The 27,208-nt window shown below is 49.9% G+C and overlaps 7 protein-coding genes across 7 annotated transcripts; 3 read left to right on the top strand and 4 right to left on the bottom strand.

Moving 5' to 3' along the window:
• Positions 1-5,784: 5,784 nt before the first annotated feature.
• On the top strand, positions 5,785-7,670 carry vosA (the record flags this gene model as incomplete). The annotated part of the gene is made up of 9 exons (XM_043292147.1): positions 5,785-5,869; positions 5,960-6,029; positions 6,095-6,240; positions 6,299-6,383; positions 6,455-6,501; positions 6,559-6,670; positions 6,739-7,060; positions 7,193-7,315; positions 7,386-7,670. The coding sequence occupies 9 exons, from the start codon at positions 5,785-5,787 to the stop codon at positions 7,668-7,670; spliced, it is 1,275 nt and encodes a 424-aa protein (XP_043148082.1).
• An 865-nt stretch (positions 7,671-8,535) lies between these two features.
• Positions 8,536-11,426, top strand: Aud_007255 (uncharacterized protein; the record flags this gene model as incomplete). The annotated part of the gene is made up of 2 exons (XM_043292148.1): positions 8,536-8,673; positions 8,793-11,426. 2 exons carry the CDS (start codon positions 8,536-8,538, stop codon positions 11,424-11,426), a joined length of 2,772 nt encoding a protein of 923 aa, XP_043148083.1.
• A 120-nt stretch (positions 11,427-11,546) lies between these two features.
• Positions 11,547-12,634, bottom strand: Aud_007256 (ribosylnicotinamide kinase; the record flags this gene model as incomplete). Its single annotated transcript, XM_043292149.1, has 2 exons — positions 11,547-12,366; positions 12,441-12,634. 2 exons carry the CDS (start codon positions 12,632-12,634, stop codon positions 11,547-11,549), a joined length of 1,014 nt encoding a protein of 337 aa, XP_043148084.1.
• A 719-nt stretch (positions 12,635-13,353) lies between these two features.
• Aud_007257 (DEAD/DEAH box helicase) lies at positions 13,354-17,075 on the bottom strand (the record flags this gene model as incomplete). Its single annotated transcript, XM_043292150.1, has 2 exons — positions 13,354-16,908; positions 17,022-17,075. 2 exons carry the CDS (start codon positions 17,073-17,075, stop codon positions 13,354-13,356), a joined length of 3,609 nt encoding a protein of 1,202 aa, XP_043148085.1.
• A 739-nt stretch (positions 17,076-17,814) lies between these two features.
• Aud_007258 (putative HMG box transcriptional regulator) lies at positions 17,815-19,999 on the bottom strand (the record flags this gene model as incomplete). Its single annotated transcript, XM_043292151.1, has 3 exons — positions 17,815-19,290; positions 19,358-19,503; positions 19,558-19,999. 3 exons carry the CDS (start codon positions 19,997-19,999, stop codon positions 17,815-17,817), a joined length of 2,064 nt encoding a protein of 687 aa, XP_043148086.1.
• Positions 20,000-22,109: 2,110 nt separating this feature from the next.
• Positions 22,110-22,973, bottom strand: Aud_007259 (uncharacterized protein; the record flags this gene model as incomplete). The annotated part of the gene is made up of 2 exons (XM_043292152.1): positions 22,110-22,194; positions 22,258-22,973. 2 exons carry the CDS (start codon positions 22,971-22,973, stop codon positions 22,110-22,112), a joined length of 801 nt encoding a protein of 266 aa, XP_043148087.1.
• Positions 22,974-25,421: 2,448 nt separating this feature from the next.
• On the top strand, positions 25,422-26,624 carry Aud_007260 (40S ribosomal protein eS6; the record flags this gene model as incomplete). Its single annotated transcript, XM_043292153.1, has 7 exons — positions 25,422-25,526; positions 25,662-25,734; positions 25,822-25,842; positions 25,905-25,950; positions 26,014-26,066; positions 26,141-26,459; positions 26,528-26,624. 7 exons carry the CDS (start codon positions 25,422-25,424, stop codon positions 26,622-26,624), a joined length of 714 nt encoding a protein of 237 aa, XP_043148088.1.
• Between the last annotated feature and the right edge of the window lie 584 nt (positions 26,625-27,208).

The raw sequence follows: 27,208 nt of genomic DNA on the forward strand, positions 1-27,208 counted from the left end.
CGACCTAAAAAGTAAGCGTGGATGCCCCAAGACCAAGGCAGTGGCTCTCGCTGTGCGACGTTGGGCACTATGAAAGACAGTGTTGTACAGCAGTAAGGAAGGCATTCGATGCATTAGATCTATCTGCTGTGACTCGAAGAATGACTCTTGGTACCTTTTTCCAAGTGGAGCCATACAGAGACGAAGAGTGACGGTCGAGCCAGGCTTAAGCATTGTGTGACAAACTCCGCCTTGGTTTAGCTGCAGATCAAGGCCCCCATGCGGGAGTGGGAATACGGATACCGTTGCCCAAGAACCAGGAAATGAGTATGGTTTTGACTTTTCTTTCGATCGTCGTGCATGATGGAGATGACTGCAGCGTAGCTGATTGCAGGAGGAATACTAAGGAACGTAGGCAGGCTAGTGGTACGCAGTACTTCAAGCCCATGCAGGAGCCAGGAAGGCAACACCAAGAGCTTAGAGTCTTGGCTGGGGCGCCATGAATCACTGACATGGGCAGTGCTACGTATAGATACACCTATCAAGGCCGCAGGTAATAAAAGGTACTGTTGAGCTATCTAACGACCACACCGTTCCTAAACTGTAGTTATTTGCGATAGGTCTAAGATGTCCCCTGCCAATGGAGCAAGGAATTTGGTGGTTAGCATGCTCTGTTGTCAGTTGCCTGTTCCGAGTCCTGATTGTCAAAGAATTGAGACTTCATATGGCTCAGGATCGGTTTTTAACCCATCTGTTGATTTGTACGATCAGTCATAATGACCTTTTTCTTTTCCGCTGTGAGTCTGTGGAGAAAGTCTGTGAGTACTTCGGGCTTTGGACCTGTTCAACATCTTTTCGATGTTCTTCTGCTTCCCTTTGTTCAGGAAGTCCTTTACGGACTACTTTTAAACAATTATATCGCTGGGTAATTTGACCCTGCAGATCATTTCTTGCTGATACCGATGAGAAGCACATAGGCAGAACAGGCTGGTAGTTGTTAATTGTCCCCGTGGATACTTGGTGGATTTTGTGGAAAAAGCGCCAAGTTAGCTGCGAATGCAATACTTACCTGGTAAAACCAAACCTCCAACGACTGCTATCAAGACCATGAATCTGATTCTGTTGAAGACATGGCACTCACATGGCTAGTCTAGGGACAACTATAAACGGAGATCCAGGGGAATAGGGGGTAGGCAATTTGAGTGTGTGTGCCATTGTGCTAGACCAGCTGGATGACAGTTCATCCTGCAGCTTTTGATCCCCACTTCAATATGTAGTAGGACAAAAGTAGAAGCTGGCATAATCAAAAGGTTAAAAATCGTTCGTCGGTCGATTTGAGTCCAGAGTGTGTTTATTTTCTTCTCTGTTCTTTTCTTTTTTTCCCCCCCTTCTTTTCCCGCCGTCTCTTCTCCCCTATTGTCTCAATCTCGACTTGTTCAGAAGTGACAGCGTAGGGAAAAAAGGTCTGAAACTTCGTCCTGTTCTCCTATCCACGGTGCAGATCGCAAAGCCTTGGCCGGAGCTGATTTCCAAAGAAAAAAGGCAGAAAATATTGACATCTCGCGCGCGCCATGGATCAACAACCAACAGTGATGGCTGTGCTCGTATGCAGCATGTTACGCCTCTGCAACGTGGCTCGCGCGGGTACGGTAGGATTTTGACCAACTGCGAACACAACAATAACTGACGTCCAGAAAGTTGTTTCCAGAAATCACTCCACTGCAATATGGATATTGGTCAGTGCTTGATAACCTTGTGTCTTTAACTTAATTATACCGCTGCGTCCCGTCGTCCCGAACCTCGAGGGTCACTGTCACCCGTCATAACTGCCCAGCCCAGAATGTCAGTTGATGGATCATCCGTTCTTCCTGAACTCTCGGTGTATTATTGTCATGATTGCTTTTGTACCATCTCCCGGAATTGAGATCATCGTTCAGCGGCTTGATATTATTGAATATTCAACGCTCCGCCGGATTCTCATTCGTCACGGCGTTTTACATATGCAGGCATTGGCCCATGCCGCCCTTGCGTGTTTGTCGCCAATAGCGACGTCTTCGCTTGCGCTCAGATCTGGACTAATACTGCGATGCCCGCATCGTCACGTCAACGTTGGGTTTCCTGGATTTACACAAAGTGGCACATCGATTCCATCGTCGTCAACCCGCGGCGGGAATTTGCTGCTAATGAAGGCACCAGACTGCCAGCACAGTGAGGCCAAGATTTCGAGAGCAGCTATTGCGGGTTTCCTGATATTCTAAGTACCTTTGCAGGGGTGAGGGCAGCTGAGGGCAGCTGCAGAATCCGTATTTTGTCCGGGACATTGGCACGTCGATTTGTGAGAGGTGAATTCTGAAGGTCCAACGACTAAAGAAAGCCCCGTCCGCTGTATGGCAAAGAGAAAGGTGTAATACTCAGCCGCACTACCAGTATTGCGCAGATGCAGCGTGCATGAAGGACCTGTACCCTTGGGTGGGGGAAGGCCAGCGTAGCTCAGCACTATTTCAGTAAGGTCAGCATCTCGACTGCAAAAAATCTATCTCACACATTAACCACACATACTACTGCACTCGGGTGGTTCGTCGATCAAGAGATCTGTCGTTTTGCATCATATTGACTTTTTAACCCCTTGGCCTCGTCAATTTAGCTGCATGCACTAGGAGGTGAACTATCCTCTCAGCACCGTGATTTGCGTGCAGCCATCGCATCCTGCATGTCAAGAGAAGCCAATGTGATACATCCACCGAGCTAGATCCCTAGGACCCAGGCTAAGATCATGCGAGCTTTGGCCATTTGCGGCCTGACTCTCATTGCACAAACTGCGCGGTGAGAAAAAGGCACCCCGCTCCCATTTTCTACTCCAGATCTCTGGTGAAACTGTTCGTCACTCCCTCTATATGACCAGAAGTCTTGTTGACCGATTTCCGATTTACCCCTTATCCCCCACGCAAGGATTCCCTTGCATGAAGACTGTTTCCCTGACGCAGCCGAACCGGTGTTTTGTCTAGACTAACGGTGATCGAGTCGAGAACAGTGGAGCTCATTAGGGTGAAAGGAAGAAGGCTTGACTTGGTTCAGCCGTACGCGAGGAGAAAAGTGATTCGGCATCTCGTGGCCTGGAGCGCATTTCGAGAGACTGGAGAGAATCCTCCGACAATCACCTGGCGCTGACGGACAAGGGACTCGCGACACAGAAGGATATCTTGATTCTATTGAGCGACCAGGATAAGCAATGCCATTGCTTATCTGTTGATGAACAACCCTCCTAGTATCGGACAGGATTTTCAACGGTCATCGAGTGGGCCTTGGTCCCCTGGGTTTCCCGTTACTGGAAGTGAGCTCCTTCCCTTGGATCCTAGCTCAATTGGAACACGGAACCCATTGGATCGACATCAGGGGAACAAGAGGATTTAAGGTATGTTCTGTTCCCTTGGTTCTTCTCTTATGACATATGAGCGCATTGTTGATTGATTCAGACTTTACGTTGAAGGAAACAACCTGGACGGAGAGCCAGGGGGGATCAAAAGAGGGAAAAGGAGACTAACGGATCTACGAAGACGATTATTCCCCCCAACTGCCAGTCAAGAGTCTAAGAGACGATCAAACTTTAGGGTGGAACGAATAAGCGATGGGAATTGTGCGACCAGACTCAGACTGGAATGCTTAGGCGCGCGCACCAGCCTCCCACGCTCTGCGGCTCTGGCGTCTGCAAGGGAGCCGGGAGACCCTGCGCGGCGTCTAGATAGTGAGGAAAACGGGTCTGATCGCTTGCATAATCGGCTCTATCTCCGCGCGCAAGGCCGAACCGTTGCGCCTGTAGGTTGGGGCTTTGTTCGGGGAAGCGAGTAATGGTTTGCCGCAAACGCGGTGGATTTCATGCTTAGCTCGATCAACTGCCCCAATCGATCCGGCCTAGACGAGGGTAAAGTTTGAGACTTGCGCAGGTGCTCCGAACTGAATCTCAGATCCTGGCTGCACTCCCTCCTCTATTCCTTCGTTTCATTCGAGCATTCAATCCTCCTACCCCTCGAGGCGTGCCAATGTGCGCATCATCTTCAGAGGTTCTACGGTTCCTGTCGGATGATCAAGACTGATACACGCTTAGCCCGTTTTCTCAACCGTGGTCGAGTGTCGACCCGACTGGTAACGATTCTCCCTCAACTTCAAGAACGACTGGACTGCCCGCCGAAAAAGTGACCGGCGTTGGTCTACTGTCCTGGTACTACTCCACCGGAACACATTATCATTATCTGGTTCAGCTGGTTATCTGAAAGCTCAAGTAAAATTTTCCTCTTTTTTTCGCCTTCTTCTCTTGGACTTCTGTGTGTCAAGAGACCCTCAGACCTGTGGGAGGCGACTTTTGACCCATTGTTCAGCTGTGTTCTTTCAACACTGGGCTGAAGCGGTCTTCTGATCCCGCCCGAACCACACCCAATAACCTTCTTGCTTTATCCTTTGACCATCCAAATTTTTTTCACCCTCTATATCGTCATATTATTCAAGCATTTCGACGACCAAAGATAAACAAGAAGAGGGACAGAAAGAGCGTTCGCGCACCCATATCACAAGCATCGAGCATATACGGTCGGCAACGGTTGTCTCGAATCTTCATCTTTTCCCTTCTGACTTCGCTCGTTTTCCATCATCTTTCCTATCCCTGGACATCTACTTGTCGTCTCAAGAGCGAAAACAGACAAGAGAATTTTGAACTGCTACCTTACAACATTTTTTTTTTATAATTTTTCCTCTCTCTATTTTTGCTGGACTGTGCAAATCCGTCATTCTTTCCTCGAAGCCCAGGTTAAGGTTTGTCTGGAACCGTGCTCGGCTGGCTCTTGCCGCTTGCATTCTGACGACACCATCCATCCTCTCAGTCCACCTTCAAACTGTTCCTTGGGTCCCTGCGGCGCCGTTTTCGTAACCCGCCTTTTTCCATCACACCCAAGGCAAGGAAGGGAAAAAAACCCCCCCAAAAAAATCAAACAAAAAAGAGGGAAGAAATAAAAAAAAAAAAAAAAAAGAAAAAGAAAAAAGAGGCAAGCGACGGAATTGACCCATCACACTACCACTTGCCAGCTTACGCACAACACCACCTACCTCACCCGCACGACCTAAGGTACCTACCTACCTTACCTAAAGGTAGCTGCCCTGCTCAGCTTGTCAAGGCTCAAAGCGGTTCCGGACTTAGAGCTGCTGGTATTGAAATTCCCACAGCTCGTCTCCACCCATGGTACTTGGACCTTGGACCAGTTCCATTTCTCTAACTACTACTTAGAATCATCAATCAATCATACTCTGTCGTGTCCGTCTTTAACCAACGACAATTCCTCCCCCTCTCTTCCCCTCTTCTCTGGACCTGTCCCTTCACCCCCACTGGGTACTACTACTACTAGGGATCGTCCTTTTTTATTCTATTCTACCTGCCTTAGTGCTCCGTCGAACCACAAGTGTCCGCTGCAAGGTTCCAGAGAGAGCCGAAATCTCCAGCCTATTATCTCATTTTTTTCCCTTGGTATCGTAAAACCACATATTCTTCCGTTGTGCATTTATCCATCTTTGCTCGAATTTGGTGAACCCTGTACGATACGTACGTGGTTCGTTGCGCGCTCTTCTGACGGACAACCGCGACCTGGATCCTCTGGCTCTACTCTACTTGGTACTTCTGTGACAAGACCTTCGCCTTGATGAGTGCGTCGACGTTCTCAGACGCCTCTCTTTCCCGCGAATCCCAGAGGTTTGTCCGACCTTCCTTCGCACCGGGATGGTCTTCTCGACTCTTACTCAGCTGTCCAGGGTCTCCAACTGACAATGTTGTCCAACACCAGTTCTGACTTCGAGTTGATCGTTCGCCAGCAGCCCAATCGGGCTCGTGTGGCCGGTGGGAAGGAGAAAGGTACGTGGAAGACTGCAGGCTCTACTTATAGCTATCATCGAGCCTCCTTTGGGATCAAACAGACGTTGACATGGGAAATTTGCTCTTCAGAACGCAAGCCAGTCGATCCACCGCCGATTGTGCAACTCCGGGTAAGAGAGGAAGGGAGCTATCTCGCGCAGTAAGTTACAATGGGAGCTTGTCTCGGCTTGCTGGGGAAACTCTCGGGCTAATTTGCACGAGTAGACACTACCTACAGAGCCCATATTATTTCATGTGCTGCAGTCTGTACGATGCCAATGAAGATCAGCCAGTTCCCGTACCGCCGGCCACAGCTTTGGCAGGCACTCTTGTCTCGTCGCTTCACCGGTTGAAGGATGTGGATAATAATGGTAAGCCTACTTTTATGTAAAAGGTGGTTCTGCTTCGTTGCTGACTCGCGCGGCGCAGACGGCGGATTCTTTGTATTTGGGGATTTGTCGGTCAAAATCGAAGGGGAGTTCCGACTGAAGTTTACCTTGTTTGAGATGCGAAAGTGAGCAATCTCTCGCCTTCCTTCATTGATTGTTGATAAGTATGACAGGACGCTGATCTCCCCACGTGTAGGGATGTGGTTACCTACCTGAAATCCATTATCTCTGATCGCTTCACTGGTAAGACAATCTTGCGCCCATTGATTCTGCGAGGTGGTGCAGACTAACAGGATGCAGTTTCACCACCAAAGACTTTTCCTGGAATGCAAGAGTCCACGTTCCTTTCTCGGTCATTTGCCGACCAGGGTGTCAAACTACGGATCAGAAAAGAGCCTCGCACACTGTCTTTGTAAGTACTCAGCGAGCTGCGCCCCTCGGATTGGCCCCATAACAGATAAGGCTGACTTCTTTCGTCAGGAAACGGCCGCCACGGCCGGAAGAGTATCCCCAGCAGCCATTGCCTCGCTCCCCAGACCGGTCTTCAATACAGATGTCAGGGAACGCTTTCACTGGCTATCCGGCAGCAGGCAGAGATTATGCATACTACGGGACACCGGTCAAACGTCAACGGACGTCTGTGGACTACGGGAACAGAGGCATCTATGACGCAGAAGGTCGGATGCGCCAGGTGGATGCGTATCCACAAACCACCGCCATGTATCCGAATCAGCCAGGAACATACCAGACCCCTATGATGCAAGGATATCCTGCGGGACATGCAGGAGTACCAGATTATGCGGTTCGTCAACAACAACCTTCCGTAGCTGCCCTTTCATCTTACGGTTCCCCGGTGGAGTCCATGGTTACAGTGGAATCCCCGGGACCCGGTAATATGGCACAAACTCGAACACCTGCTTACATTGATGCGCAGATTTCGTATGGGATCCCACCATCCGCTCAAGTGTCCCAGATGCAGGATCCAACGGCCCAAGCACGCTCCAGCCAGCAAGCAACGATGCAATCTCTAGGCATGATGAACCAGCCTGGTACTCCTGTATGGTCCCTTCACAAGCCGATGACCCCTAAAGACGAGAGCTAAAGGATTCTCTGTTCATCTGAAATAGACCGCAGATTCGACGGCCGCCATGATGCCGCAAGGATATCCCCAGCCGCGATCGCAGCAGTACCAAACCAGTTCTACAATATTACCACCTTTGCAACGGAATCGCAATTATCCACAAGGGACTAACGGTGCATCCGCACGAGGTTACTTTGATCAGGCGTCACAAGGTGCAACTCCTATTCTCCCATCACAACCTATGGGTTCAACCGAAGGGGATCGATATGGTGCTGCGCCCGGTCAGACAACCTTTGAGCATCCTGGCTCGCATAATGGGACACCCCGATAATGAATCTACGCGATTACGGATTACTCTTTTACACTTTCTTCGGCTGATGTCTTTTTACCACATTTGTACTCCATCGGGGGTAAAAAAAAGTCTTTCTGAGTGTCAAGGGCCTTTCTCGGAGGACTGTATTTGTTTCTGCTTTCTGTTTGATTCTATCTTTATCTCGTTTCTGTTTTGGATAGACCGATGGGCAGGTGTTTTACGGGAACTGAAATCGGTGGCTGGTAGGGTTATACATGGCGCATGGGACAAAACAGGAGTGACCGTGCTGGCGGGTTTCTCTGATTCTTGTTTTCACTTTGCTTCTTTCTATTCCTTCTCTGCCATTGTTCGCGTCTGAGTGACGACGTTCAAATATTCTTTGTACATATTGGCTGTGCCGAATCAGGACCTGCATGTCCCGGTGAGGAGGCTAGCATTTGAGTCTGCTCACTCAGGGCAACTGTTGAATTATCAACTCTTACAATAATCTTTGAAGGATATAAAGTCATCCTGTTAGTATGTGCCTAGGAAAGAGTGGCATAGCTTGAAGCCCGCCTAAGACAAGATATGGAACGACAACATAAAGGTTATTGTTGTTCTAAGCGATTGTCATGCGTAGGTGCCTCAGGTTGGCATAAACACAGCGTTCCTTCCCTTCCTGGACCAAAGAGCGTGTGTGTCTTGGGTCTTTGCTCCCCTGACTTTCACCTCATTCATCTTTTTCCTCCACTACCTTCGCTTGCGCAACCTTCTCCCAGCGCGGTGCATCGTCACCGTCTTCGGTCCTTCAATCGCTCTACCCTTTTCGACGATAGATAAATCGCAACTAGGATTTATCTCTGTGGTAGCTAACTCAAAGGCAGACAGGTGTGTCAGGAAGCACATGGCTTCTCCAGCAGAACGGGGAGAGGCCCATGTGAGCTCATTGCCTCAGCGGTCGTCCGAGTTCAACTGTTTGGAGATACGCGGTACCTGGAATGGCGACGAGCTTGAGCCAGTAGGCCTTAGAATCTCCCTTGAGGTAAGCTGATATCGCTGGATACTGATTCCCGTACCTTTCCAGTTGGTGGACTTTCGTACTGATCACCGGCATTCTTTCTGTCAACACAGGTTCGATGCGTACCAAACACACAACTCCAGCTTCTCAGCACCAGATCGGCAAACATATCTCTCATCAAGACCTCCGTCCGCCTCCAGTCTAACGAATGGGGCCAAGGAAACCAGTCGAGTGACAGTTCGCCTCAAAGCCCATTGTTCGCTTTTTCCGCATCAGAGTCTGATGACGGTACCACCTTTTACAATTCTCGCACTCCAGAGGGAGATCTCTTTACCGCAGCACGAGAATCACCCACCAGCTCTCAGGATGCAACTGTGTCTTCTTCCCTTGAAATTGTTGCAGACTGCGGCAACGACGAGGAATTTGAGCACTCGTCGCACCTCTTCACCTCACAACCCTATCTCTCTTCTGGCCTGCGCTTGAACGATTGTGCCGATTGGAACAAGATGCAGAACCCAGGCCGGAAGAGGAGTGCATCTGACGCATCCCTTACTGATTCTGGGTCTGATTCGGAGCGGGCCAAGGTTTCTGGCATGAAACCGTCCGCAGAGTGCATCATCAGCGACGTCGGCGATGTTAAATCAACCGCAGGGCCTCATAAGCGAACTCAAAATGCAAGCGAAGGGAAGGAAGGAACGCTCCAGTCTCCAATTCAGTATTCAGAGCGAAATTCTCCCAGGAAACATTCCAGAACACTTAGCATGATCCCAAAGCCCGTAACTCGGCTGGACAAGGATGTGGAGAGAGGAACGGTCTCTATTCCAGCGCCAAATGCGTTGCAGGATGCATCAACCGCTGCGCGTAGTAAACAGCCTACTGAAGAGAAATATGCTCCCGCCCCAACCCAGGCAACCATGACTGAAACATTCCGCAGAAAGCGGGGAGACTCAGACATCATCGTCACGTCGATTTCTGAGGCATTTCCAGGCTCTTTTGAAGCGAATGAACCGATGGCCGCAGAAGTCGCTAAGTGCACAAGATCTAACCCTGACAATGACTTCCCTGGGTCAACCCTTGGCATGCACGATGTCCTAGATGGTCTTCGTACTTATTCAGAGCCCGAGGGTCTGAAAATCACCATTGACCAACATGTTGAGCCTACATTGAGCCATAAACCTCATCGAGACATGACGGCACCTAAAACCCCAGCTCCAGAGCACGATGATGCGGACCAAGCTCTGGCGCATGGTCCTAAATATCACCTAGCCTGTGACTTCGAAGACTACCAATCGTCCATGAGCGAGCCCAAGCTTGACATTAAGGATGGAATGCTCTTCATTCGAAACCCTAAAAATGTGAGGCCAGCAATATACAAGTTCACCGTGACTATCTCTGTCCTTCTTGAGAAAGACAAGTCGAAAGGATGGAGGAATCTGGTCATTCCTGGTCTTCCTAGGATGAGGGCTGGCGAGAGTGGATTTTTCCTGTTTCAGATCCCTGAGAACCATGGCTTAGAGTTCCGCACTACCAATTTGCAACGCTACAAGATTGTGGAGAACTGCTTCTTCGCTGAATTCGTCAACCACGGGGACCTTGTCGTTCCTTTACGGGTCTGCGACCAGAAATTCTACGGCATTGTCAAGGACTTCACCGTGGACCAGGAGATTCGAGCCGACCACCAAGTCATTGCCAGCGCCGATCATGAGGACAATGGCATTCAAGCAGATGTGATCATAAAATACATTGCGATGTGCTCATTGAGGCTGCATAATCGCTGTTTCTGGGCGGAAAAGTGTTGCTTCTTCCTTCGTTTGGATGGCGGCCCTGACGGTCGTTTCCATTGCCGGCTTGAGCCTCAGGAGACGGGCCTGCAGATGATCAACTTGGAAAATAAAGGAATTCCAGTCGGAGTTTCTTATCTCCAGGTCACTTGCTCTCCCAAAAACCTGGATACGTTTGGTGTGACTTGGAAGGTCAAACTTCCTGGTCAACAAGCTATAAACTGGCTACCACGGATCTATCCAGTCTCATCAACCACTTGTGAGAGTAATAGGAACAATCTTCGCCAAATATTTACTGAGCTGGAAGCGGAATATCGCAAGGAAGCAGCACCTCAACTCGCAAAGCTAGTGGAGTTCGATCGAGAAGATGTCCGGGGGCAGCACAACGCAGACAAGTCGGAAGATCGCGAAGAAGATCTTATTCAGTCAGGAAAGGATTTCTTTGACGGACCATTTCCGCCTGAGGCAAAAACCCAGACGTCGATCGCGAACGTAGTGGTTGACTCCATGGCATATTGCATGCAAAGCTTAATTATAAGCCTTTGTATCTCGATGATCTGGGTGATCCTCACATCTTATCTTGAGATCCCTCCTTGCCCTAGAGTGTCGAACTGTACTTTGAGCGAAACATACACGAACTTGACTGTTGCAACTAGCGAGATAATCGGACTGGCTTTTCCAAGCGATGAAGACCGGGAATCTCAGCTTGAGCCATTGGATAATGAGCTTGCGCCAGAGCGAGCCATTGCGAGCCACACGCCAGAGATCTTTCAACAGACTTATATGGCAGGCGTCGGTTTGAATGGTCTGGAATCTGGACACGCGGATCACAATGAGACAGGGGACATTCGAGAGAAGGTTGGGGAAGACAAGGACACGCCAGCAGCGAATGTCAAGTCTGGTAACAGCCGTTATGAGGATCAACCTCGTTTCTCCCTCAGGGATAGGATTGATTACTGGCTTGGATGGATGGGGCCCGTTGCCGATGAGCTCTAGCCTTCCCGCAGAATGGCGGCAACATTGAAGGCTGGAAAAATCGTGCTTGGTTGATGTCATTTAGATATTCACATGACTACAACTCTGAAATGAAATATGTTGCCAAATTATTAACCGTGGTCATCGTTCGGCCATCTCCAATGGCTTCATCACCTCCTCTATGGCCCATTTCAATACATCGGCCATGGGCAATGCCCCTTTCCCAGGAGCGACAGCGACACCGGCATCAGTTCTCACGTTCGTCCCTTGCCCCACAATTCTGACCAACTCGTCAATATCAGAATTCCTAGCGTTCTGGTACCGATCATTGTCAAGACCGCTTTCAGGTAACAGCAGCCATGCATGATCTCGTACGTATCGTGGCCAAACAATATCATCCACATAGCCCGGGGGATCCGTCCAAAAGTTCTGTGGTGGGGCGTCATCCTCCGCCTCCAAATCAACATGCTGCTTCACATCGTCAGAAGCCGACGATCCCCTGTGCGGCAGCGGGGGGACAGGAGCCGGCCCAATGGTCACATAGCCACTTCTTCTCTCGCGACGGTTCTTAACATAATCATACGGCGCCGGCAAAAACAGACGCACATCGATCTGCTCATGCACTGGCCGCAGGACATGCTCCCTGACCTCCGCCTCTGGCGGACTAAACAACAAAAACCCCTCGAAGAAGACAACCGTCCGCTTTTCCCCATCTCCCACAAGGACCGGTCCAACTTGCTGCAGTTTTTCTGAAACCTGGCGCTGCAGCTGGGCAATCGTCTCGTCGCTGACGCCCGAATCGGACGCCTCGTTGAGATCCTCCTTGCTCTTCAGGCGAGGCGGGAGCCGGCCATGCTGCCGGACGTAGGACAGCGCCGATGCCATGAACGGCACGTCAATTGCCTCGACGGTATCCCAGTCTTGGACTGTTTTGCCGGAGGAGGTTGTTGTGTATGGGATTCTGGATTTGGTTAGCATACTAGAAAATTTGAAGGGCCAACTCCCGTTGAAGGTAGGTGAGTCGTGTGTACTGACCGATCATCAGGGAGGTAAAAGTCATCCTCGTGCATGATAAACGTCTGCAGGTTTTCGCTGATATGCGAGAATATCCGCTGCAGGAGGCGGGCTAGGGTTGTCTTGCCGCTGGATGAGGGGCCGGAGATCCCGATTACGGTCACAGGGTTTTTCGGTCGCGCGCTGGCTTTGACTTCGGCTTCGGCTTCAGTCATTTTGAGGTTTGAGGCTGCTTCTGCTTCTTTTCTCTTTTTTGTTTTCAGTGGGTGCTTTTGAGGTGATGGGCGGGCTATGCTTGGGGTCGAATGATAATGGGTGGTGGGGGTGGTCGTTTGCTCTCTTGGGTTTATGGACTGAGTACCTGGTCCTGCAAGAGAGCTAGATGACAGAATACAAGTCCTATCCAATGGTTCATAAGAATCGAAGAGGCATTGAGCAAAAGAGGATAGGCAAACGTTGATATCGCACTTCGCGCTAGTGTATTGCTTAAATCGGCGGTAGTGGGGTAGCAACTAGTAGTGGGGTAGATCGAATCCGAGACCTGGGCAGAGAGCACTCTCAATGTTGACAACACATGTAGTTGAGATCGCACAGATTCCCGGGCCATTTTCAAGAAAACGCTCGCAAATGCATTGTAGACATTATTCTCCTTTCACCTTGGAACGTGCAGTATGTTGACAGCCACGTGATCGCCGCTGCTGGGGTGTCTACAATTACCCTTGTCGGTAATCATATGGTACAGCCATTGATTAAAGGCGAGAAAGAAAGTGACGCAGCAGTATATTAACGTTTGCAACGCAAACCATGGTATCTATCCTCCAAATGAACACCAATAAACAGAAATACGAAAATATGTACCCGGGCCCCTCTCTCATAACCAATCCCTCAGAAGTAATATACGTTAATGGAAATATTGTGGGATCTAAATGTTCTCTCAAGGCCCAAATATGGACCCAGGTCTCTGTTGGACACCGTTTGGTGCCTCAGATCCTGCACGGCTTCCGCCTCTTCCCTGGTCGATGCTGCTGAGTGAAGGGGTTTTAGATTGAGATTTTCTACTGGGCGTCATCAAGATACCCCCCGGAGAAAGAAACACCAAACCTGTCGAAGATTTTCGCTTCTTGGGCGTGATGATGTCTGGTTCGACGTCCCCAATAGCCTTGCTGTTAGACGACGGACGTTTGCGCTTCGGAGAAGTCTTTTCCGCGTCGCCTTCGTCGTCAGGAATTGCCAGTTTATGGCGGTCAAAAAAGCCTGAAGGTGCAGAGAGATATGCGACATGGGCCGATCCGTCCCGACGGTCTTCGGGCATTGGAATGAACCGTTCGTTCTGGATAATTGAGCTCATCGTGCTGTCGTCAAGAAGATCCTTCTCAGCTTCTTGCATCTCCTTCTCTGACATTGCCTTTCGGCGCTTTAACATCTTATCTTCCAATGTGTCTTTGAGGACAAGAGTCTCAACGTATACCGGCCGAGTTTGTCCGATTCGATGTGCTCGTTTGATGGCCTGGCTCTCCACATTCGGCTGCCATATTGGATTGACGAAGAAAACACGGGACGCATTGGCGATATGGAGCCCGTGAGATGCTTGATGCAAGTCCATCAAGAATACTCGGATCTCTTCGCTCTCTCGGAATAGATTCAAGTAACTCGTCCGGAGCTCGGGACTAAGCGTACTCGCATACATGCGGTATTCAATGCCAAGCAGATCAAGACCTTCGGCAATCCAAACGCCTGAATTCGTGCTGTCATAGAATATGATAATCTTCTCCTCAGTGTGCAACTCCATAACCCGACTAAGTAGATACGACAGCTTAGCCGACGTTGTACCAAGCAACTTGGTCTGTGCCAGGGGAGAATCCGGTGGCAGTGACTTCATAAGACCTTTGGAGAATGACTTCTTCGGCGCCTTCTTCGAAGACTTTGGGAAAGTTGCAAAGCCTAACTCAGGGCCTTGCTTCTCTGCAGCCTCCGCTTGCTCACGGCGGGCTTTGATGCCCGCTCCAGCAAGGCCTTCGGCTGGGTCAACCGATTTCAGGTGTTCTTTGACAAATTGCTGCGCGCGACAAGCCTGATAAATGCCCATATGGAGGGGCTCAGTATCTGACTTCGAAGGGTCAAGTGCCCACAAGTCTCGAGCATGAGAAGGGAAATCGCGAACGTAGACACCTAGTTCATTCAGCTGCCTAAAAGCATTCCAAGATCCGCTGGAGAATGCCTTCTCGGCTATCCCTACTCCCTCGGTCAAGGTCGCGATATCATCATGGCTCATGTGAGCTCTCTTTTTCTCCAGGTATTCCAGAGCATGCTTCACGGTCGCCGAAAGATCCAGATTCGAGCCTGCCCACCAAAATCCAGCCTGTCGGAGATTGTTGATCAGGGTCCTCAAGTGCTTCTTGTTTTTCATATGAAACATGTAGTCATCGCCTTCCCGTTCTGAGGTTATTGCATTGACTGCCAAAACGAAGATAAACAAGTTCAGATTCAACTTGTCGTAAAACGTTGGCTCCAAATAAACGACCTTGTTGTAAAGCTTTGGCAGAGTGATCTCGCTATGAATCACTTCCATGCGATGCCGTACGACAAGGCTCTGAAGCGTGGCGCGAAGAGACTGCACTTTTCGACGTTTCCCATCCTTCCCTACGAGTCTCATGTACTTGGCCCAGTCGGCATGGTCATTGGCCTGAGGGTTCGACCATGGCTTCAGATCAAAAAAGTTGACCACAATCGGTTTCAGCTTCCTGAGATCTTGGTCATCTCTCGCCTCTGTCTTCTTCTTTCCTTGAAGAACAGCTTCGGTCGCTTCTGATAGATCGGTGTCGCTGCTAGTATTCGTTTCGTGCGAAGCCAAGCTCACCTCCACTCCATAAAGTCCACTGGATGGTGTTCCAGACACGATCCAACGGCGCTCAATATGCATTTTGTCCAGCAGGTATCTCGTTCTTGAAGTTTGGCTAGATCCAGCTACGTTGTGGCCTTCGTCAATGATGATACGAAGCCAATGAAGGGTAAACAATGGCGACTCCACTGTGTTGAAGACGCCGCGTCTGTTGTCAACTGCCTCGCCAGCCTCCTGGTCGAAACGCCATCTTGAAAACAGAATGATGTCATACTGCAAGAGGTCATCCGAACTGGGGGTAGCATTCGACATGCTTCGTAGGACGAGAACTTTGAGCCCTTGGCTGTGCCGAGCAATTTGTTCCTCCCAATGGTCAACCAAGTTGGGAGGTACAACAATCAATGTCCCCGAAGTAAGCCGCACAAGTTGAGGAGGTGGCCTGGGATATGCGACGGCAGCCCGACCACTGTGCCTTGTAGGTGGGGAAGGAATCTTATACGCGCCTCTGTTATCCTCGCAAGCTTTGATGCACCGTGCAAAGGTCATTCCAGAATGGCCGAGGCGATCAAAATAGCTCTTCCATGGCATCGAAGACTGGCCAGCAGCTGTCGCCGCCATCTCGACAAGGCTCGCACATTTTTCACGTTTGACTTCCCCTTCCCGGTACAGAGGCGGTATGGCAGGGACATGACAGCGTGTTGCCAGGATGACAGCGAGGCAGATCAATGTCTTACCACACCCCATAGTTTCAGCTAAGATGCCCCCACAAGTTTCTGAATACAGCTTCTTTTCTTTGTAGATCGTGCCTTCTTCTTCGTCGTAGTAGTACTCGCGTCCATTGGGACCCTTGAACAGCTGCAGACGAGGGTCTAGCATCTGGGCTGGCTGCGCTTCACGTTGAACCATGAAAGCCGCAGAACGACGCTGGTATGGGTACAAAGGAGTCTTGAGCCCTGCGACGCCAGCATCGAGTACTGTGTCGCCAGCGTCCTCCGCAGAAAGTAGTTGTCGCATGGCGAACTTCGCGTAAGGGTCTTTCACGGCTTCAACCCGCGGCTCGGGATTTCGCAGTGTATTGAATATGTACCATAGTGACTCGTCCTCGGTCCCGGTATCGTTGGAACTGCCATCGGTAACTCGCTCATCCGAAAAGAAGATCCCATCCCATGCATCGACAGACCGATTGACTTTCGACATAACAACTTTAAGTGCCTCCCTCAATGTCTTACTTGAACGGTCAATGTACTTGTGCCCAGCATCGTCGGGCAGGACATAGACACGGACATAGCACCATCGCGGATGCTTCGCATATGTATACTCGCATGTTCGCACCCAGTTGCTTTTCTTCAGCATTGCAATCTCTCCAACTGGATAGTTCTCGTCTTCCGCCGAAGGCTCGACATCAGCACTGTGGCGTTCGTTGCGCTTTCTCAGGACACCGACGGCAACGTATGAATTCAAATTTGATAAGAACAAGTCCTTTTCTTGGATGAATTTCTGTGCAGAAACAGAGACCATACCCCTATTTCCAGAGCCAGATAACAAAGATGAGGGCGTGGGTGTGGTCGCAGGTATGATTTGCGACGACGAGTCGCACATGGGAGATCCGCAAGGACGCTCAGTTAATCTTATGGTATCCGTTTCCATCATCTATGCCATATAATTGTCCTGTCAGCGCATGGATTAACCAGATTTCCTCTGCAAATCCATGTGGGATAAACCCAGTAGCAGGAGAGGCGAATCCACAGATTGGAGGAACATACCTGCGACTGAATTGATGCAACGCGAGGTTGCGGTCCCAGACCAGCCAATGCCATACTTTAAAAGCAGCAGATCTCGCGAAACACAATAATCGATCACTCCGCTTCCATTCAAATCCCCAGGTCGATTCTAAAGCCTTGCCGCGAGAAATCCGCTATTAGCAGGAGGCCATTGAGCGTCACAGATGGGAGTTGGGAGTTGGGAGATGATGGTGACAAGGCGTCTCACAGACCTGCTGGAGTTGACTCAAAGTCTCAAACCAGCGTCATCCTACAAATGGAAGCATCCATCCTGGATGTGGAAACCATAACTCTGTGACAGTCAGTGAACAATCATTGAAGCTGCGCCAGGACCGCGATGAGAAACTCCGCGAGCTGACGAACGCCATTGGTTCGTGCCTTTCACCGCCCTCGGACTTCCCTTTTAAGTTATATTAGTTGTGTTCAGATCCACGTGACTTATTTTGGAATGAACCTCGAACAACAACAGAGTTTGGCTTCAAGAACATTAACATTGTCATATTAATCTCATTCAGATTCAGCCTACTTAGATGATTAATATACTCTCATATTTGATAACAAGTTAGTTGAACGAAGAAAGGATAAGTGTTAAGTCCACCAAACTCCATAATTCTCAACCAAAATGACAATATATATGAACCAGAACAACAGCCCAGATAGAACACACGAGAGCCTCCGGAAATGGGATTGATGCTTATGTTGACTAAAAGCAAAAAGCCGCCTCCGCGCGACTAAATGATCCATGCTAAATAGAAACGAGAATGGCAGAAAAGTCTTACTGAGTGAGGAAATCCTCAATCTCAAAACTAACGCGCTTCAAAGCTTTTTCTTCCAGCTCCTTCTGGGAGCCGGCTAGTCTGCGCACGACCACAGTACGTGCATCTTGCAGACGGACCTCGACCGGGTTGCCTCCGTAGCGATCCAACTCGTCTTTCTCGCAATCCCGGATGTAGACAGTGATATCCGGCCCAACGCACGCTCGCCAGAGAGATGCCATCCACTGCCAGTGATCCAAGGGAGCGTACGAGTCGTTGATCGGTACGGAACACGCGAATGCATCTGCGTTAGTGAGTTGGTAGCGAGGGACGAGTGCAATGGGGACGCCAGAGCCGGGAACCGACGAGGCTGATTCCGAACCGTTCTCGCTCGATTGAGCTGGAGAGCTTATCTTCAGATCAGCCGTCCTGGGGATGATGGTCTTGGGAGAAATCTCAGACGCGGAGTCATCATCCTCCGGCTTTGATTCTGAGGGCTCCCGTGCAGGCTTCACGAAGCTCACAATGTCATCCGAAATGCGATGCCATACCGAAATGGTGTTGAGATAATCGACGGTGGCATCGCCCATCTGTCCAGCCGCAGAGTAACTCTCCCGCGAGCGGACCTCAGGGCCTTCGAACACGCGGGGTTTGTATTTTCCTTCCTTCTGGAAAGCAGTGTTGAGATAATCGACCATTGCTTTTACTAGTGCAGGATCTTGCCCGTCAACAGCAATCACGGCTCCTCGCCTCGGGATACAATTGTCACGGAAGGACGGAATGAGTGGTGGGGATATCTTGGCGAGAACTTTGATTTTGTTGAGGAAGGGGATCGTCATGACAGTGGCCTCAAGACTTGATCCATCATGCGGGAACGGAGTGATAGGTGTCACGGAGCCGGGGAGAGGTACTGTGGTCTGTAGTGGTGGAAGCTTCAGACTTGGATCATGCGGGGGATGATCTCTGCTATATTGAACCGTTCTCGATGGATGGACCATTTGATGCAGAGTCCGAGCGTTGGGTGCATCCGTACGGGGGGTATAAGGAGACATTGGATATGAGGACTCGGGGCTTCGGTCCCCATGAACATCTGGTTTCAACGATACGTGAGAGTTGAATCGGCGACGCTTCGAGTCTGGGGACCGGCAACCAGCCTCTTCCCATGGTATTTGACGAGGAGGACAAGAACCGCCATGATTATCTACTCGGATGGGATTCAGTTGTCTGTCAGAATCTCTAGCCCGGCGTTGATAACTTCGAGCCATGACCATATCGGGGTGTGGAGATGCTGCATTCGCAGATACACTGGGCGTGAAAGGGGCCTCTGGCGACACAGGTGGGGTCATCACTCGCCCACCGCATCGGTTGCAGACTGCAGAGCCCGGAGGGCTGTGGCTAATGCCAGAGCCGGTCGCACGCGAATTGCCATCTCGGCCATAGCGACGGGGCTGGTACCGGTATTCCGGGTACTGCTGCTGATGGCGAGCTTTTTCTTCCTGCCAATGAAGGTCAGCAAGAACGAAAGTGAACAAACAAAAAGAAATCAAGGTCTAGGCTGCATACCTCTGCAAGAGCCTTCCATTCATCCTTAGTTTCTTGAGGGAGCTTCCTCCATTGCTCTCCAATGATCTTGGAGATGTCCGGGTTAGCAAGCCCCGGATTCTGAGCCACTACTGCGGCTTGATAATGTTGCCGATACAGGATAAAAGCTAACGTACTGTCCGTCAGTTTGTGGCCATACTTAACAACGGATAAGGCCTTACCGTTCCTTGGCCTGGGGATCTTGGGATCCGGTTGACAGAGACAGAACTGCATGACTGACTCCCTTGAGGCTGTCGACTTCACAGGACTGGAAGAGGAGGATCTCTCCGATAGAGAGGAGCGCTCTCCCACGGGCATGCCCTTGGTGAGCACTGGTGTTGCAAGCTTGGGAGACTCGGTAGGAGAATCGGAGGCTGTCTTGCCCAGGGCGAGCTTCGTCCGATTCAAAGAGAGATGCACCTGAGGCAGCCCAGTTGCTGGTACTTCAGCAGCGTACCTGCACGAACCACCCTCGACAGGATGGTCTACCATTGAAACTTTGGTAGTTGGCTCGTCGTTCATGATCTTGTGGTCGAGGAGGCTACTGGACCGTCTGGGAATAGGGACTTGAGGAGTGTCATAGAGCAAAGCAGGAGGTTTGGGAAGGACTCGATCGTAAGACATTTAAGGTGGTAAGGAGCGAAACCGCCTTGGGATGGGCAGGAATAGGTCGCTGTGCTCGGCAGAGAGAATAGGACATTAGATGGATAGATGACAAGGCGCAGGAGGCGTTGTTGGTAGAAAAGCCCAGGACAGGATAGGGAACAAGAAGAAAGCCTGAACGAGAGAAAGAAAGCAAGCAAGAAAGAATTAGAGATATAAGGTTAAAGAAAGACAAGAGAACCCTCGTAATTCGCTGGCCCTAAATTTATTTAGACCTTAATGCCTGTCAAGCTGTCAGTTGTGATTTGCTTGACTCCGATATGGTTGATTTTTTTTCTTTGGAGACCCTTGTCTTTTTTCTGTCACATTTCTCTTGAGTTCTTTTTTTTACTTTTCCCCCCTTCTTTGACAATGAAATGGAGTTATCTATTGAAGAAAGCCCACCGAGGGAGAGAATACGATTTGATAAAGCCAGGATTGGCGCTTTTTCCAAATTGCTTTGTTTTAAATCTATCTTTGGGTCTATTGAGAGCGCCCCCTGTTGCTGTTGGATCTACCTTGACCCTACGAACCACGTTCTTTGTCTTTGGATGAATGACACATATCCCCTCGGATTGCTCCCTTCCCCCACTGGACACACTGTCTCTGGGATCAAACGGATGGAACATGATGGCCTGGCACCACGATCCAACAGATAGGTGGACGAGCAGGTAACAAAGGAACTGTGGTTCTGGTTTGGTCAGGTAGCGATCAGGCTGGGGCGATTGTACAGTGCGTACGGCTGGGATACTCCCTACATCATCACACAATAGAAGCAACCTCAGGCTGGTACCTCGAGGGCGACAGTCCAGTACTACTTGTACCTTTTTGGAGAAGTCAACAAAGACAGCCTGGATACGGAGCACCTAAAAGGTAGGTAAGACCTGCTATTGTGCTGTTCACCAGTACAGACTCGGCCACTCTCCTCGTTTTGATGTCGCCATGTCATTCCCTAAAATTCAATAGTTACTTTACTTTACTTTACTTCATTATTCTTTCAACTGGTCGTCGCCATAATGTTGTTTCAATGTTTGGCCTGAGCTTTTCTTTTCTTTGTCTTTGTCGACGCATGCGGCGTGCCGTAGGAGAGTCCCCGAGCCAATCACCAAAGACGGCGGCACAGCCAATGATTGGCGGCAATTTGTGACCAGTAACATCCGCCTAAGTCACTGGAAAGTCACCCTGGTCTGGCCCTTTAGCTTGCCCGCTAACCTTAATCCAGCGAGCTTACTGATTACGTAGCTAAGTCCTAAGGTATCTTTGCTTAGCTGGAGGAGCCTATTTGCTGCCCCCCTTATCGCTTCCCCCATGCTCTCCCACCTAACGCTAAGACAACGCCCCCAGACCCCTTTGTTCTCATAACTAGCATCATACCTGAAGGTACTTACGGAAGGGGAACAAAGAAATATCGATGAAAGAACCGAACAGAAAAGAAGATGAGAGATCGATCCTCCACTCGACCCCTTAGCCCACCTACCTACGGAGTACTCCGTACTCCGCACTAATTATTACCAAATCAGGGGACCTAGACTAGAAGCTCGACACGCGTAGTGACTTTCAGTTCTCATAGATTGGCGGCACGTTTTATCCAACTAACACGAATAAAGGAGAGCATCTTCCCCTTGACTAAGTATGATACAGTCATGTTGCTGGCCCCTGCCAAGTTATGATCGACGATCCACCCCACAATCAATGTTGCACATCGAACCGTGTGGAGCAGAAGCCAGCTCCTTCCGCATGAGACATACCACCTTGACCAGAACATTCGGTCTCGGCCATGATGCTTCGTCGAGAATAGGAGGGGCTCTATCTTTTGGCCCCATCAAAGAAAGTAAACCTGTTCCGGACTTGGTCTTCATCGGACCTCCATGTAGCCGCAAGGAGTATAGCTTCTGGCCGGGAGTCCGCTAATGTAAGATCGATCTCTGCCATGGCTTGCCTTCCTTGCCGTCATCGACCGCTGCAAGGCGTTTGTTGTATCGGGGAGTAACCAATGTTTTGGCTTCTACGCTGCTCTTCCTGGCAGTCATTACGTCAAGATCTCGAGGGTTCCATCGCGCTGCGATTCGGAGAAAACGCCATCTACCTAGCTTTACCGGAGCCACATCTCTTCTATCCCATGGAACACTTCAGTTCCCATGAGACGATGAGCCGATGGACCGAGATGCATTTCGTTCCTGGAGATAACGTCAGTATCCAGCTAAATCGCTACACGGGGCGCCGCTAGGTCTGGAACTCACCAGAAAAGGTACTTGTCCGGATTTTCACATCGTTTCTCCTTGGGGACCATTACCCATTGCTGGGCAGTCTGGACGCATGCGTCTTCAACGTTCTCCCAGCCCGGATCTTGATTTTTCCCAAGCCCGTTGGGTTCCTCCACCCCGGCAGCGAAGAGCTGCCAGTCTTTGATAAGGTCTGCCATAAATGCGTTAGTGTCGAACAGGTAGATGACGCCTTGATCCCATTGTTCCGCGGCATCACGCAGTTTGCGATTCCAATATTCCGTCAGCTTGACCGTGTCTTTGTGGCGACTGACGCGCTGTTCGGCTGCTGTCGGCCTAAATGCCGGAAGGAAAGTCACATCGGGTGTGAGCGTGAGAATGACTTTGGAGTCATTTGTGACCCAGAGCTGAGAGAGCACATTGAGCTGGTCCATGATCACCTGGATACTATGATCAACCATACTAGACGAATCTTCGTAGCTCTTTCCGATCATGTTCCATAGGTCCCAGACTCCAAAGGAGACAACAATAATCGTATTATTTTGACGAGACGCGATCTCCTCGTCCGACAAGGACTGCAGGGCTGCTTTCTCGGCCGTCATCCATTGCTTCACCTGCGCCTTGAAATCCGCCAGGGGTGCCTTGTACAGATTGAGCATGGTGCCCGAGAGCTCCTCGTTATCCACAACGGAGCCAATGTAATTTCCTCTTAGAGATTTTGCTGTTTGCGCCATGTTTTCATGGTGACAGGAGTACTGAGTCTCATTATTAGCACATCACAACGTAGCCTCTCCGGTTGAACTTGGCCAGGATATCCCTCACCATTGAGCACAGCCATTCAGTCCATACCGACCCCTGAATGTCGCCTGCATTGTTGTCGCTCCACGAATCACCAAAGACAACCAATCTTCGATCAAACGAGCCCGCAGCGTGGAACTCCGTAGCCGCCAAATGGGACGGAACTACTCGGCGATAATAGTGCTGCGAGGCGAGGAACAATGTTGACACCAGAATGCTACATACAGCCAAGGCGCACAAGGCGTAGAATCTGTTGAAGAGTCTCATCGCAATCAGCCGTCGAGGCCGAAACCGACACCACAGCAATCACAAGGTGCGACGGGAGGCTGTTCTCCCAGCGTTCGTCGATCGGCGGTCCTCTTTGTTCTGCCTCCTGAAAGACACCCGGGACGATCGGGAGTAAGAACGAGACGGGAGATGCCGATACTGAGTGGCGTAATGGGAGACAGGTCCCCAATGATGGATACGCTATTCCCTCCGTTGAAAAGCGACTGACTCGGGGATACGGAGTAGATTGTTATATACTAAGACAATGGTCCAGGGAAAAGGGCAAGGAAGATGAGGATAGGACCGGTTTTATTCTTCTTTCCGGCAGTACCGTTCCGTTCTGGGACTGAAGAGCATGACAGGAGAATTTAGCGTGCAATAATTAGCAAGTTCGGACCTAGCCAAGTGGGGGTTTGGATAATGGATCAAGTGTTCCAAAATTGGCAGAATCCGCAGAAATATAAGATTTCTGAAGGATAAAATATAGGCGATCGCGATATACAATGGAAAAGGGATAAGGGGGACGCTGTCTAGGAAACGAAAATTGGATTATGACACCATCAATTTTGGTCACAAGCGCTGGACGCCTAAGCAGGTGTAATTTGGTCGGTTACCTTAGTAGATAAAGGCTGGTTAGATCCAATCACCCAACCAATTTCATGACAAGTACCAAAGGTGGACAAAGTTGGATGATGTATATAGTGCAGACTGTGCCTCCATAAGGCTGGCCGCGCGGCAGTGGTAACCTGTCGCGTGCACACTCACAACCTCCTATTCTGCAGGTCCGCATGTGTAGACAGTGATGTATTTGTCATATCTTCAAACTGATGAAACACCGATAATGGCCAGAAATTCAAGTCGCTTCAGCCTCAATTCTATCTTCCGAGAACGATTTCATGGATGCGACAGAAAAAGGATGACGACTTGGGGTTGCGTACTGCGCCACCAAGTCGCTAAGCACTTACGTTTCTGGTTTTGTTAATCTTGCGCTTCGGCTGGCTCGGCCCTTGCAGACTCCGCCGGACATAAGGTACTGTTCACATCTCGCATTTATGGGCAGGAGGTCTTATCCTTGTTAGATCGTCAATACGTATACCACGTAGGAAGAGGATCAGATGCGTTTTGAGGTCCGTTCTCTGTCTGCAATTTATTCGCTAATAAATACATTGGTCAAGTTGAGGAGCTGGTATGCGAGCTATTGTGGTGTGAGGAGTATAAATACTATCAATGACGATCGTGAGATGCACTCAGTGTTTGCAACTTTGGACCGGAAGTCTATCGGTTTAGTGCTCTCAACTTCTATTATGCTAAATTCCAGCACTCGTTGACCTAGGTAATTTTGAGTGGCCTCAAGTACACAGATGATGGCATAATTTTAGTCTGATATTGTTACATAGTGTCTATCGACAATATGTGCCAACAGAACAGACATCGAGAATAATATCGGTTCTTGCGACAAGAGCAGAATTATAGTCAGTGAGGATCTATCCATTGCTGAACAGCTAGTGCAGTTCGTTCAACCCCCATGGCTACCATCTGGGATCGGTCAATACAAAGGTTCAACAGGCCTTCGATATACGAGCCATTGGTCCATTCGAAATGGCTCAATTTAAGCCCCAGGACCATGAATTTATCTTCCCGGAGAATGAGACTTCATGCCCTATATCTATAATGTGCTTTTCATAGGTATCAGTCCAATAAGTGAAACTATCCAGATTCTGAGTGGATGCCTAAGGAATCAAACACTGTATGTCGGTAAAGTCGCGACCACAATCTGTAATTTTCTGATCATCAAATAAGAACTGAGACATGTCATAAGAGATTGAAGTGATTAGTTCATTAACGGACCAAAGAGCCATTCGGACTATTCTTGCAATAAGATTTGATTTCTTCTATGAAGACAAAGATAGGTTAGAAGTTGGATGGGCTGACATAAGAAGCCCTACCGAGAGGCGCTGTGCCCGACTCGGCTAGTGCACCTTAGTCAGCCGCCCACACAGGGAAATCTCGCTACACCACAGCAAAAAATCCCACGAAGAACGAACCTCCGACGACCTGAACCTCCTCGACCTGTCGACAAACCCGCGCCTCCGTCTTGACCGCGCACACCCGTCAAGATGAAGCTCAACATCTCCTACCCGGCCAATGGGTCGCAGAAAATCATCGAGCTTGACGATGAGCGCAAGCTTCGTCCCTTCATGGAGAAGCGCATGGGAGCCGAAGTTAGCACACCCCCAGATCTATTTTGCTTTACGTATCCGGCACCTCGAAACCACGCAAGAGAATTTCTTAAGCCGGAAGAGAATTGGATATCGAATGGAGAACAGAAGACTGATTCGGACTATTTTTCTCACTAGATTCCCGGCGACTCCCTCGGTGATGAATTCAAGGGTTACATCTTCAAGATTACCGGTGGTAACGACAAGCAAGGTACGATTCCAGAGTCCTGCTTGCCAGAAATCAAGCAGTTATGAAATAGCGACGGAAGGATTCAGTTTGCTGACGCTATAACTCTAGGTTTCCCCATGAAGCAGGGTGGTACGTAACGACTGCAAGAATCGTCATCAGACACAAGTCAGAAAACTTACGGATATCACCAGTTCTCCTTCCCACTCGTACCAGACTCCTGCTTTCCGACGGCCACAGGTAATTACGCACCTGCCAGTATCGAAAATGTCCAGAGAATGCGTCGCTGACGAGTCATTGCAGCTGCTACCGCCCCCGCCGCACTGGTGAGAGAAAGCGCAAGAGTGTCCGTGGTGGTATGTCTCGAACCGTCCTACAATCAGAAACACCCAGAGAGAAGGAAACGCGTAGTTGACACTTGTCATTACAGCCATCACCAACTTCGACCTCGCCGTCCTTGCCCTGAGCATCGTCAAGCAGGGTGAGGGTGAGCTCCCCGGTCTCACCGACACCGTTGTCCCCAAGAGACTCGGTCCCAAGCGTGCCACCAAGATCCGCCGCTTCTTCGGTCTCGACAAGAAGGACGATGTCCGCAAGTTCGTCATCCGTCGTACCGTCACCCGTGAGGGCAAGCCCGACTACACCAAGGCCCCCAAGATCCAGCGTCTGGTTACTCCCCAGCGCCTCCAGCGCAAGCGTCACAGGATTGCCCTCAAGCGCCGTCGCGCTGAGGCTGCCAAGGAGGCTGCGTAAGCTCCACCCTATTTCCTTCAGCCCTAACGCTCGGTGGGAATATGCTCGCTAACATACCAAACAGTAACGACTACGCCAAGCTTCTTGCCACCCGTGTCCACGAGGAGAAGGCCAAGCGTGACGAGCTCCGCAAGCGGAGAGCGTCTTCGATGAGAAAGTAAATGTTTTTCTCCGGGGGTTAATGGTCGGGTTACGTCTCTATTATGGCTAGGGAAGAGGGGTTTTGAGTTCAACGCAGGGGCGACCCAAGTGAAAATGAAGGCCCTTGGGGGACGAGCGTCTGCGGAACCGGGCCGCTTTGGTGTGCAAAACTAAAACTCAATTCTAAGAATTCAATTTCACGGAGTGAATGGGAAAAAATGTTAAAGAGTTCTTGTTCCTGCTTGCTTGGGTTGCCTATTCTCAACCATCGACAAAAGGTCGTTCCTTTTTCCCCCATTCTCATCACTCAGCATGGCATGGTAACGGTTCCGCGGGTTGCTTAGCACTGCTTACCTGAATGAAACGAAGCTCTTTCTTTCTCTGATTTTTCTCCTAGAATGTCTGTATTCCCATCGCAATCTGATTATTTCTTCCAGCTTCATAACACAATCCTGGTTTCATAATCATGGAAGAGCCTTGGCTTACCACGCGGCCACGATTACGTTACATGAGTCCTAGGCTAAGCATCCAAGCATCATTGAAAGACATTCTTATTCAAATAAGTATCGATTTGGTTAGCCATTGGCCCCAAGCAACAAAACTC

Source organism: Aspergillus udagawae (genome assembly GCF_001078395.1).
Source record: "Aspergillus udagawae IFM 46973 DNA, scaffold_5, whole genome shotgun sequence".
NCBI lineage: Eukaryota > Fungi > Ascomycota > Eurotiomycetes > Eurotiales > Aspergillaceae > Aspergillus > Aspergillus udagawae.